Source organism: Octopus bimaculoides, chromosome 20 (genome assembly GCF_046866305.1).
Source record: "Octopus bimaculoides isolate indiv1 chromosome 20, ASM4686630v1, whole genome shotgun sequence".
Taxonomy (NCBI): Eukaryota; Metazoa; Mollusca; class Cephalopoda; order Octopoda; family Octopodidae; genus Octopus; species Octopus bimaculoides.
This window is the reverse complement of record NC_142947.1, coordinates 11,359,767-11,373,082: the sequence shown is the minus strand read 5'-3', so window position 1 is coordinate 11,373,082 and position 13,316 is coordinate 11,359,767. Positions and strand designations below refer to the sequence as shown.

The 13,316-nt window shown below is 37.4% G+C and overlaps 1 protein-coding gene across 1 annotated transcript in view; it reads right to left on the bottom strand.

Moving 5' to 3' along the window:
- Positions 1-4,899: 4,899 nt before the first annotated feature.
- LOC106879805 (GDP-mannose 4,6 dehydratase) overlaps positions 4,900-13,316 on the bottom strand; it is a 55,174-nt gene continuing 46,757 nt past the window's right edge. Inside the window, exons 10-12 of the mRNA XM_089338021.1 lie at positions 8,783-8,851; positions 8,169-8,234; positions 4,900-7,074 (exon numbers count right to left, since the gene is read on the bottom strand). Coding sequence (XP_089194147.1) covers positions 8,172-8,234; positions 8,783-8,851 — 132 coding nt within the window. The 3' untranslated portion in view covers positions 4,900-7,074; positions 8,169-8,171. The remainder of the gene's footprint in view (positions 7,075-8,168; positions 8,235-8,782; positions 8,852-13,316) is intronic.

Genomic DNA, 13,316 nt, shown 5'->3' with positions numbered 1-13,316 from the left:
GAAGAAGAAGAAGAAGGTGGTGGTGGTGGTGGCGGTTATCATTTTTCTCAATGTAATTATCTTATTATATATCCGCCATTCTTTATTTTCGGTACAAAGAATTGTTGTGTCTTGTATCTTATACACAGTGATTAAACTTTTAATTGACTTTTTTTTTTTTCATTTCAGCTGCTGCTGCTGCTATTGCCGTTGCTGTTGTTGCTATTCTTTTACTTGTTTCAGTCATTTGACTGTGGCCATGTTGGAGCACCACCTTCAGTCCAACAAATCGACCCCAGGACTTATTCTTTGTAAGCCTAGTACTTATGCTATCGGTCTCTTATGCCGAATCGCTAAGTCACGGAGGATGTAAACGCACCAACATCGGTTGTCAAGCGATGGTGGGTGGGGACACACACACACACACACACACACATATATATATATATATATATATATACGACGGGCTTCTTTCTGTTTCCGTCTACCACATCGATCCCAAGGCTCAACCGGCACTTATTTTAACGGCCCCGAAAGGATGAAAAGCAAAATCGACCTCGGTGGAATTTGAGTTCCGAACGGACGAAATTCCGCAAAGCATTTTGTCCGGCGTGTTAACAATTCTACCAGCTCACCATCTTAGACCTGCTACACAGTTCAGAAATGTTGTACACAACATTTACATCACGATAGTTCAGGAAATCTGTACTAATTTAGCCCATCGGAAGTTAGTAATCTGTGAGCCATCTTTTCTTTGGCTATATAAAACATGAAACTGCATTTACATGTAAACTGTCTTTTAGCTGTCACTAAAAGCCATGTATAAGCCATGTTATTTCTGGTTCTTTCTCTTTTTAGCTTCTTGGTCTTTGCCTCAACAGGAAAATTCCTGCAAGTTTAAATCTATGTCTTATCCGATTTTTTTTTTCCTTCGACTGAATGCCATTTATCAACTTGCACACAACTGACTCTGCAATCACTTCCCATGACACAAATTATCCAATTAACTTTGTAAAACACGAAAATATGAAGGTACATTTGATTGATCTTGAAAATAAAATTGTAGTACTCTTGAATTTTCCATATTTCAAATTTGTATATACAACTCGTGCTTTCTACCAGCTTCATCGGAAGAGGTCTATTTTATATTGGTTTGTGGGATGTAAAGGAAAATATACGTAATTCATCATTGTTGCTATCCTTTAATTTCTTTAATTTCCTGTACATGCTTACAACACAGGACACCCCATATCTCTAAATATACTCCAATAAGGCACATGGCTCAGTGAAGGTGCATAGCTCCATGCTGGGTGCTTTTTACATGCCAATAGCATCAGTGATGAGAATAAAAAACAGGATGCTCAACAATGGGTCTTCTCAATCAGGGTCAAACAACATGGCAGCGAGCTCACAGAAACATTAGCATGCCGGGCGAAATGCTTAGCAGTATTTCGTCTGTCTTTACGTTCTGAGTTCAAATTCCGCCAAGGTTGACTTTGCCTTTAATCCTTTCAGGGTCGATAAATTAAGTATCAGTTGCGTACAGGGGTTGATCTAATCGACTGACCCCACCCCTCAAAACTTTCGAGCCTTGTGCTTAGAGTAGAAAAGAATCAAGGCCAAACAACAAGACAACTATTGCTCCAGCCTATAGTAGCTTCTTCATGTAGCAGCTACTACAACTTCTTGTGAATATAAAACAGTTGTTTCAAATAATCAAACTCAAACAAACATAATTACATGAAATTTTCAATTTCCTTTATTTCATTCTTTGAATATTTTTAAATCTTTTTTTTTATATATAATTTGTGTTACCAGTTATCCCAATATTCCGTTTTCTGTTTTATATAACAATAATAATAATGGTAATAATAATTATAATAACAACAACGATTGTTTTCCCCTTTTTTTTTTCTAGTAGCATGAGAATAAGGGTTAATGAATACTTTGCTTTTTTTAAATTTGGCATAAAGCCACAAATACATAGGATGGGAACATATTTATTTGATTGAATAAACCCTAGAATTTTACAGGTAAATACATACATACATAACTTCAGAAGGTCAAAAGGAAAATTTGAACCCAAAGAGCTAAAGCACTAAGTCGGTCACATGTCTAACATATGTGGAATAAAGATTTTTACAGAAGCCGTAAGTCAGGTTTCCTGGAAGAAGGACAGATGTATAGGTGATCTTGTGGACAGCACCCTCCCTCCCAATATATTACTGGTATGTATTTTATTGACTCAAAATGGATGGATATAAGGCAATGACAACCTGGTAGGGCAGTTGGTTACTCATGCTGCCCCAGAGTGTCTGAGATAGAGCACAAATGAATCCAAAGGCAATGTTCTCTCCAAGTCTTTTAGCAAAATAAATTAAATAAATAGAATTCTTGTGTGGAAATATTAAACAGACAATACTGATTTCTGATATGAACAGGAAATATAAAGACTTTCATGGGATAAGATTCTGTGACATTCATGCCTTTCTCTGAATGTCACGGAATTTTATTTCTCAATGGACATGAATAAAATGGTCTCAAATGGAAATGAATATTTGACAAGGGACTTCATTTGCTGAGAATAGTCATACAACCCCATGATAGCTAGCTGCTATTTAATGATTATAATAATAATCCTTCCTACTAATGGCACAAAGCCTGAAATTTTTTTTTGGGGGGGGGGGGGGGTAATTGATTACATTGACCTCAGTGTGTAACTGGTACTTATTTCATCGATCCTGAAAGGATAAAAGGTAAAGTCGACTTCAGCGGAATTTGAACTCAGAACATAAGGATGGACAAAATGCCGCCAAGCATTTCATCCAGAGTGCTAACAATTCTGCCAACTTACCACAATAATAATAATAATAATAATAATAATAACCTTTTCTACTATAGGCACAAGGCCTGGATTTTGTGGGGAGGGGGACAATCAATCACATCGACCTAGTATGCAACTGGTACTTAATTTATCAACCTTGACAGGATGAAAGCCAAAGTCGAACTTGGTGGAATTTGAACCCAGAACATAAGGACAGTGAAATGTCATTAAGCATTTCGTCCAGTGTGTTAACGATTCTGCCAGCTCAGGTTTTAATAATAATAATAATAATAATTCTTTCTAATGGAAGCACAAGGCCTCAAATTTGGGGAAGGGATTAAGTTGATAACATCAACTCCAGTGCATAACTGGTACTTATTTAATCAACCCCAAAAGGATGAAAGGCAAAGTCAACCTCGGCGGCAACAGTTCTTTCGGCATGCTGCCTTAATAATAATAATAATAATACTTTCTACGACAGGCACAAGGTCAACCCCTGTACTGGACTAGTACTTATTTCATGAACCCTAAAAGGTCGAAAAACAAAATCGACCTTGACAGAATTTGAACTCAGAACATCAAGACAGACAAAACGCTGGTTAACATTTTGTCCAATGCACTAACAACTCAGCCAACTCACTGCCATCTTAGTAATAATGGTAATAATAATAATAATATCACTATTCTTTCTAATTTGGGGGGACAAGGCTGGCAATTTTTTAGAGGGGGGGAGAAGTGGATTACATCAACCTCAATACTTAACTGGTATTTATCTCATCAACGCTGACCCATGCAAGCAAAGAAAACGAGACGTTAAAATGATGACGATCACTGTGATGACATGCCGACACAGATCTCAATTTTAGATCCTCCATTGGATTGATCTTAAATGCTGGATTAAATGCCTAACAAGATGTGTGTGTGTGTGTGTGTGTGTGCGTGCGTGTGCGTGTGTGCGTGTGCGTGTGTGTGTGTGTGTGTGTTGGTTTTTCCTTTTCGACGGATCCTTCTGGAAGTCAAAAGCTTAAGTACCTGTAAAAGTACTGGAGTCTGTCTATTCCATTGATGAATTCACTGCTTCTGTACAAACCGACATTATAATTATTTGCACCAATTATTACTGCTTTACTATTGTTATTCGAACAAAACCCAATTTAAAAAAAAAAAAAAAAAAAAAAAAGCCCCAGGATGTCACTCAGACACACACAAACACACACAAAACACATTCACATGCATACGCACAACCATACGATAATACTTACATTCATAATCTGCATATCACATACGTTGTATACATGATAACAAGAGTTAAATGATTCGATAAGTTTTGTTTTGTTTTTTGCAATAAAATACGATAGAAATAAAAATAACAACAACAACAACAACAAGAGCACCTGCAAGAACAACAACAACAACAACAACAACACCAACACCAAAGTGATATCGTTAAACTCAGATTGAGCCTCTTCGTGGAATCAAAATATTAAAGTAAAATCTTAAGGGTGAAATAAAGAAAAACTATAATGCTGCTGCTGCTTGTGGGGTTACAGGACAGGTGTATGGACAGACAGATAAGTGCCGGCAGTTACATGGATAGGTATGCTTTCATCAGTTGCTCTAGTGGGCCTGCATAGTCACTTGCAAACATAGAGACCCTCTCGACTTTCCTGCCCTTTAACCCTGTGGCATATGCAGTATGAGAGAAAAAGGGGGGGAAGAGGGAGCAAGAGAGATAGGAGAGAAAGAGAGAGAAGGGGAGACAAAGAGGGAGACAGAGACAGAGAGAGAGTGTCACACCAGCATTCAGGTGGTGCTCATCTGCAGCCTTTCAGAGACTGGAGCAACGCTGCATCAGTATTGTATTATTGTGAGATTTTGTTTTGTTGTCTCTGGTGTCGTTTTGGGGTCATTGCATGTCAAACGAAATGTGTGCAATGTGAAGTTGTTAGAAAGGAAGGTGTGATGCCTGCATTTCGTATTTGCTCTGTGTTATGTGTGTTTAACGCTGGAAACAGTGACTGTGTGGAATACGAGTTGTGTGGGTTATGTTGTATTGTATTAATGGCTAGCAAGTGTGTAGAAAGTGAGTCGCATGGGTTGTTGGTGTTACAATATAGGGTGTTGATGATGTAAGAATAAGAACTGCATTGTTTTAGTGAATATTAATTATGTAGACTAGGGTTTAGCAAACCAAGGTATGCATATCCCTAAGGACTCTAGCGCAACAGAAATTGCAGAAACTTGCGAGGTTCTTAAAATCTCTAAAATTTCAAACTAATCAAGTAAATAAATGCAACCTGTGTCAAGAAAATGTGGGGGGAGCATTTACAGTTTCAATCCATTTAATATTGATTTTAAATTTTGGCGCAAGTCCAGCAATTTCGAGGGAAGAGTTAAATCGATTACATTAACCCCAGTACTCAACTGCTACTTATTTTATCAACCCTGAAAGGATGAAAAGCAAAGTTGACCTCGGACGAATTTGAACTCGGGACGTAAAGACAGACACGGATGCTGCTAAGTAGTTTGGCTAGTGTGCTAACAACTCTGCCAACTCACTGCCTTATCAGTTTAATATCACAAACAAGATGTTCAGGAATGTAAAAAAAAAAAAAAAAAAGACGGGATGTGGGGGGGAAATTCATGCAAAGTTGAATGATATGTGAATGTGTTTCTCTCTCAAACTGTGCCAAGAGCTATGTTACTTGTTAGAAAAAGCCAAATTAATCAGTCTCACTAAAAAAATATAGCATTAGATTAAATGAAATTGATATTTTTACACAGGCACCTAAGCAGAAAATTTTGTGGACAGGGAATAGTCAATTGACAGGGTACTTTTATTCTATTGACTTTTAAAAGGATCAAAGGTTAAATTGACCGTAGCAGGATTTGAACTCTTGAATTCTTTAGCATTTAAACCAGCTATATCTGGCCTAAATACCCTAGTTGTTCTACTTTCAGACCAGCTAGATCTGGTCTTGCACACCTACCCTACAATGTCATTCTAAAAATACATAATCACATCACCAAAACCTTGAAGCTAGGAGATAACAAATGAAAAAAATTAAAACAATGGGAACAAATAAACATTACACTTGATAGAGTAATTTTGAATGGTAAAGGGTTTAATAAGACTTATTGGCTGATATTATTATTAATTGCTCCTATTAATTTTGCAATCTACAAATAAAACCTATTGACAGATCCTATACATGTTGCCAACAGGAAAATAATCTAGATAAAATTTTTGAAAAAAAAATTTTTTTTTAATCAAACTTATTGACAATTATGATCTTATAAAGTCTATGAAAACAACTGATCAGGGCCTTAATCCATATATGGGCAAGCCTATAGATGTCACAACCATTCAGAGATCCTATAGATGATGTCACAGCCTATTGAAATGGATACCTATTGACGCTACTATCTTATTGAATGGCTCACAACAGCCTGCTGCCATTTATAGCACCAAAACTTGAAAATATTCATGTAACAGCCAACCAATCAGGAGCGACCAGTGACCGGAAGAAAAGAGGCTGAAGAAAGGGTGGGGTGAAGATGGAGAGGAAGGAATAGGAGGGGGCAGTGCCCGAGAATCAAGCTTGCTTCACTTAACAGCAGCTGGAGTACATGCAAAAGAGTGCCATAGGTTTATGGGAGAGAGGTGTGTTGTAATAATAGTGGTGGTGATGATGGTAGTAGAGTAGTAGTAGGAGGTAGGAATCACCAAGTTTTAACCCATCTGATACTGCCCATCTTTTATACCTATACCTACCAAAACACCTGTAGTACAGATGAGAGAGAGAGAAAAGAGAATCAAAAAGAGAGAGATAGTATATAAAAGGACACTTGATAGCCACTGGCTATTAACAGAGAATACTACCACAATAATTACTGTTGTTTGTTACGGTTGCTGTTGTTGTTGTTGTTGTTGCTGTTGTTGTCATCAAAGTGTGACATGGTCACATTAAAATCGAGGAGAGTGGGTTAAGAAAAAAAATAAATAAATAGAAATAAAAATTCTGCAGGTAGAGTAAGAAAAAAACACACACATATATATATATATATATATATATATATATGTGTGTGTGTGTGTGTGTGTGTGTGTGTGTGTGTGTGTGTGTATGTATATATATAAATTAAAGATTAACAGCAGTGTAACCAATAATTCTTTAAGTATTTGACCATGTTGACCTGTAAAAACAGGGCCCATTTACAGGCATTGCTCCCAACATTTTAAAATAACCTCTACCGATTCTGCAGATTTCCAGCTGAAAAGATATAGAATTTAAAGAGAAATGGTTTATTAAACAAAAGCTAATAAAAGCAGAAAAAAAATATATGTTTATAGAGGATGCGGATGTGGGTGTGTGGTTAGGAAATTTGCTTCTCGACCATATGGATTTGGGTTCAATCCCATTGCATAGTTCTACAGTTCCTTGGGTAAGGGTCTTCTTTTATAGCCCTACACCGGCAAAAGTAATGGACTTGAATTTAGCAGACTGAAACTGAAAGAGCCCATGTTTCATTCATTCATACATATATATAATGTATGTACATTATATATATATACCTATGCCAGTATGGAAGGTGGACATTAAGTGATGATATGCATATGTGTTTATCCAGGTGTCATTGTGTCCGTGTTTGTCCCACCACCATTGCTTCGCAACTGATGTTGGTGTGTTTATGTCCATGTAACCTAGTAGTTCAGCAAACGAGACCAACAGATAAGTACTAGGCTTGCAAGGAATAAGTCCTGAGGTCAATTTCTTCGACTAAAACCCTTTAATGTGGTACTCCAGCATGGTCGCAGTCATATGATTGAACCATGTAAAAGAATAAAAGAATATATATATGTGTGTGTGTGTGTGTGTGTGTGTGTGTGTATATGTCTGTAAATATAATATGTGACAATTATTCGGTAGCCATGATAAAACTCAGAGTTTCGAATGTTGGGGCAAAAACCTACGCTGGTATCTCTTCAGTTATCGGGCCATCGAAAAGAATTCCTCTATTTACATAATATCGAGGTCTCTTTCATTCTTTTGTTGTCTTGTCATTTCTATCTATATGTATATATATGTATATATCTATATGTATATATATATATATGTATATATATATATATCTATATGTATATATCTATATGTATATATCTATATGTATATATCTATATGTATATATATATATATATATATATGAAAGTTAAGATTCTGTCTCCATGTAAACTTCTTAATCATACAACTATATATGTGTGTCTGTGTGTCTGTGTCAACAAATGAAAAATAGAAAACATAGTAAAAAAAAAAAAAAGAAAAAAAACATGAGTTTAATAAAAGAATCTCAAAATATATATATTTACCTCTTACGCATTAGGGTTTGAGCTCATCATCTTCAAGTCTGATTCCACCATCTCTCTCACCAACATCTAGAGAGAGAGAAAGAGAGAGTGAGAAAGAGAGAGAGAGTGAGAGAGAGAGAGTGAGAGAGTGAGAGAGAGAGAGAGAGAGTGAGAGAGAGAGAGAGAGAGAGAGTGAGAGAGAGAGAGAGAGAGAGTGAGAGAGAGAGAGAGAGAGAGAGAGAGAAGAGACGCCAGTTGTGTGTGTGTGTGTGCATGTGACTTCATGTTTGTTCCCCACTACTGCTTGACAACCAATGTTGGTGTGTTTACATCCCTGCAACTTAGCAGTTCAGCAAAAGAGACTAATAGGTTAAGCACAAGGCTTTAAAATAAATAAGTATTGGGACCAATTCATTTTGACTGAAAATTCTTGAAGGCAGTGCCCCAGCATGGCCACAGTTAATGATCCCCATGCTAGTGGCACATCCTCCAAATATACATACATACATACATACATAGCGAATGACAATGTTTTGCATATAAATATATACACAACTATAAATGCAGGAAAGGAGAGGCATGTGTGTGTGAGTTCATAAATAAGTTAAAAACATGAAAAGCTTCAGAAGACTTACCTTGAAATCATACTTCCTGGACCATTTTAACTTTTCTTTGGCTTTTGAACAATCTCCCAAAAGTAGATCCTATTCAAGAATTATAAAAAATTACAATGTAGAATTAGAATATAAACGTCACTTCAGGAAGAAAGCCTATTCTGTAACAGAGAAATGAAGAGCCAATACCATATATATATATATATATATATATATATATATATATATATATATATATATATATATATATATATATATATATATATATATATATATATATATATATATATATATATATATATGTATATATATATATGTATATATATATATGTATATATATATATGTATATATATATATGTACATATATATATATATATATATATATTTTCACCCTTTTCAAGCCTAGACAGGCTCATAGGCCCGGTTTACTGGTTTCTATGGCGTATGTATTCCCCCCCCCCCCCCCCCACCAGCTGGATGGGACGCCAGTCCATCAGAGCGTTACTCAAGAAACAGGAAGAAAGAGTGAGAGAAAGTTGGGGCACAAGAGTACAACAGGGGTCGCCACCAGCCCCTGCCGGGGCCTCGTGGAGCTTTAGGTGTTTTCGCTCAATAAACACACACAAATGTATATAAATATGACAGGCTTCTTTCAGTTTCTGCCTACCAAATCCACCCACAAGGCTTTGGTCGACCTGGGGCTATAGTAAAAGATACTTGCCCAAGGTGTCACACAGTAGAACTGGACCCAGAACCATGTGGTTGGGAAGCAAGCTTCTTACTACACAGCCACGCCTGCGCCTGTGTTAACATTTCTGCCAAATCACTGCTTTAATAATCCTTTCAATTATAGGCAGAAGGCCTGAAAGTTCAGAGGGGGAGATAAGTCAGTTACATCAACCCCTCCAGTGCTTGAAAGGATGAAAGGCAAAGTCAGCCTTGACAGAATTTGAACTCAGGACATGGACAGTCGAAACACCACAAAATCATTTCGCCCAGTCTGCTAACAGCCCTCCAGCTCACCACCATAATAATAATAATAATTTTACTTAAACAAATAGTCCGTGAATGCCTAACAGATGTGTAAATGCTGCCTCATGACTGACTGGGCAAACAGTTAAGTCATGTCTGAAATACATAATTACATGTATAGCCACCAGATGGCAGCGTAAGTAGTACTGCTTGTTAAGGCTGAAACAGTTTGGTGACAATGGGGCTTTTGTAAAGGAGCCCTAACGTAACATAACTGTAAATTGCAATGTTTGTGTATATAAAGACATATTAGGGAGTTGTAGAGGAAGAGACAAAAGACCAGGGTTCATTCCTGAGCTGTACAACTACAGGTTTTTATTTTCGTTTTAATCTAATAATCAAGCAAAACAGATGTGTTTGCAATTATTTGTAACAGAATAGTTACAGGAAGTAGTTGCTTCACCCCAAGTCAGACCTGATTGATTAAGGCTATGATTAAAGACACTCCAGTCATGACCAACCAGTCTTTTGATATATCAGTGCTAGAATAAAAACTTTTGGTATATTGTTTGTCAATGGCACCGGTGTGGTTGTGTGGTATGAAGCTTGCTTCTCAACCACATGGTTCCAGGTTCAGACCTGCTGTGTGCCACCTTGGGCAAGTGTCTTCTACTATAGCCTCGGGCTGACCAAAGCTTTGTGAGTGGATTTAGCGACATGATATGCTTGAGAAGACCTGTTGAGTCAAGTAAAACCAAGACCAAAATTGTAGCTGTGGCCAGTGCCCCCCGACTGGCTCCCATGCCAGTGACATGTACATGCACCATCTGAATATGGTCGATGCCAGGTCTACCTGACTGGCTCCAGTCCTGGTGACAAATAAAAAGCACCATCCGAACGTGGTCAATGCCAGTGCCTCCTGACTCACTCCCGTGCCAGAGGCACGTAAAAAGCACTATTTGAACATGATCGATGCCAGTGCCCCCTGACTGGCTCCTGTGCTGGTGGCACGTAAAAAGCACCATCCAAATGTGATCGATGCCAGATCTGCCTGACTGGCTCTCATACCAGTGGTATGTAAAAAGCACTATTCAAACGTGATCGATGCCAGGGCCGCCTGACTAGCTCCTGTGCCAGTGGCACATAAAAATACGCCCACTACACTCTTGGAGTGGTTGGCGTTAGGAAGGACATCTAGCTGTAGCAACACTGCCAGATCAGATTGGAGCCTGGTGCAGCCTCCTGGTTTGCCAGCCCTCAGTCAAACCATCCAACCCATGCCAGCATGGAAAGCAGACGTTAGACGATAACGATGGTGACGATATACTGTATTAAAATAAGAACTACAATAACAGTGTGGATTAAATGATATTTATCTCTTACTGGAATTAGTAGACCAAATCCCTCTCAAATCACATCCTTTGGTCTTAAAACAGGAATAGCACTTTGTATAATGTAGTCTCACATGTAGGAAGATGATGGGAGTCATAAAACATACTTTATTATTAATCTTTTTTTTTCTTTGAAAAGGAACATGCTTCTGCATAGATCTGCTCAGTAAAGACTGACCGAGAGCTAAACTACTACAACAACAGTAGCAGTAGTAGTAATAGTAGCAGCACTTGTATTTCATATAAATCTGCACATAACATGGAGAAGGACACACGGAAGTGATAACGTCAACAGCAGCCCCAAGTTAAATTGCATTAATCTGCAGGAAATATGTGCTAGCTTTTGGTTTAAAGATAGGGTACATCTGGTGTCTATTTGGTAGGTGGAATACAAGGGTCAGCATGCAAGTGTGTGTGAGGGGGGGGGCAGTAAGGCATGGAGCTACAGTAGGGCAGGGGTACGGGGAAAGGTAAAGAGGATAATGGAGCAAAAATAATTTGAGCATTGGAGGTGAGGTGGTGGTGGTGGAAAGAGGTGGGGGTAGAATATATTTTGGAGTTAACAGGGGGTAACATCAGGGATAGGAAGAAGGTAGGTGGATGGAGAGAGTGGAAAGTATGGTGTGGGAGGTGGAAAGTGAGAGAGAAAGAGAAAAAAAGGGAAAGAGAGGGGATAACTGAAATAATTTTTTTATACAACAGGATGAGGGAGGGGCTTCTCTCTTTCTCTCTATCTATCTATCTTCTACCCACACTTTCTTAATCTCTGTTTTTCTATCTTTCAATCCATACCTGGAATGAGTGAATTTGTCCGTTTATCTATCTATTCATCCATCTTATTCTCAATACACACAAATACACATGAATGAGAGTATACATACATATATATATGTATATATATATATATATATATATATATATATACACACACACACATACATACAAACAGACAGACAGACACATTCATACACACACACACACACACACACATTCAGATAAAGACACCTATACATACACACATATCTACATAAACACATACACATACAGATATGCCTTTGACAGTGCTTAACGAGCAATGTGAGATGAACTGTAAAAACTGAAAGATTCGTATCAAACACATACAAATACTCATACGGACACACACACATGCATATATATACACACACACACACACACACACACACACACAAAAAAAATATGCACTTACACACAGACACCTACACACACACATACATGTTGTATACATAGATGTCATTTATGTGTAAATAAACTGCCAAATTTCTTTCAATTTAGTCCAACAGAAAGCAACTGTGGCAGATAAATAAATTGGCAACACATAAATGTGAGTGTATGGTGTGTATATATATATATATATATATATAAAGAGAGAGAGATCATACTGGAAGTATTAAGGTGAAAGGGAGAAGGCTGAGGGTTAAATTAAACAATGTTTAAACATACAAATATAAATATGCAACTAATACACTGCAAGTGCACAAACACACACCCATACACACACATACACACTACTATGTTGACGTATATCGGAATTTACATGTGCACATGTGTACACGCACACACGCACCACATGTGTGCTTTCATTGAAGCACAAATAAATAAAATAAATGGGTAAATGAAAGAGGAAAAAAAGACGAAGTCGAAGGATATATATATATATATATATATATATATATATACACACACATGCACAATACGTACACACATACATACACTACCAAAAAAGGTTTCCTCATCCTCATTATCATCACTATTATTTAAGGCACAGGAGTAGCTCTGTGGTAAGTAGCTTGTTTAGCAACCACATGGTTCCAGGTTCAGTCCCACTACTGACACCTTGAAAGCATAACCTCCTTCCTTGGCGAAGGTAATTATTATTGGAACAATAGGATATGAACTAACTTGTCTGGAGCAAAGTATAGTTATGGGTTCTTTTGGAGAGAATGCAACTCCTTAATTCATATACTACAAGTGATCACAATATGCAGAACAAGAGAAATTTGTAACACCTTGTTAAGTTTTCAGGATGATGAACAAAACATACTTTCCCTCACAACCTTGCTACCAAGCAGGTGGCCAATCAAATTTGACCAAATTAAAAACAGAAGAAAACATATACAATACAATTCATACAAATACAATATTTACAGACATACAGACACATAAAATACAC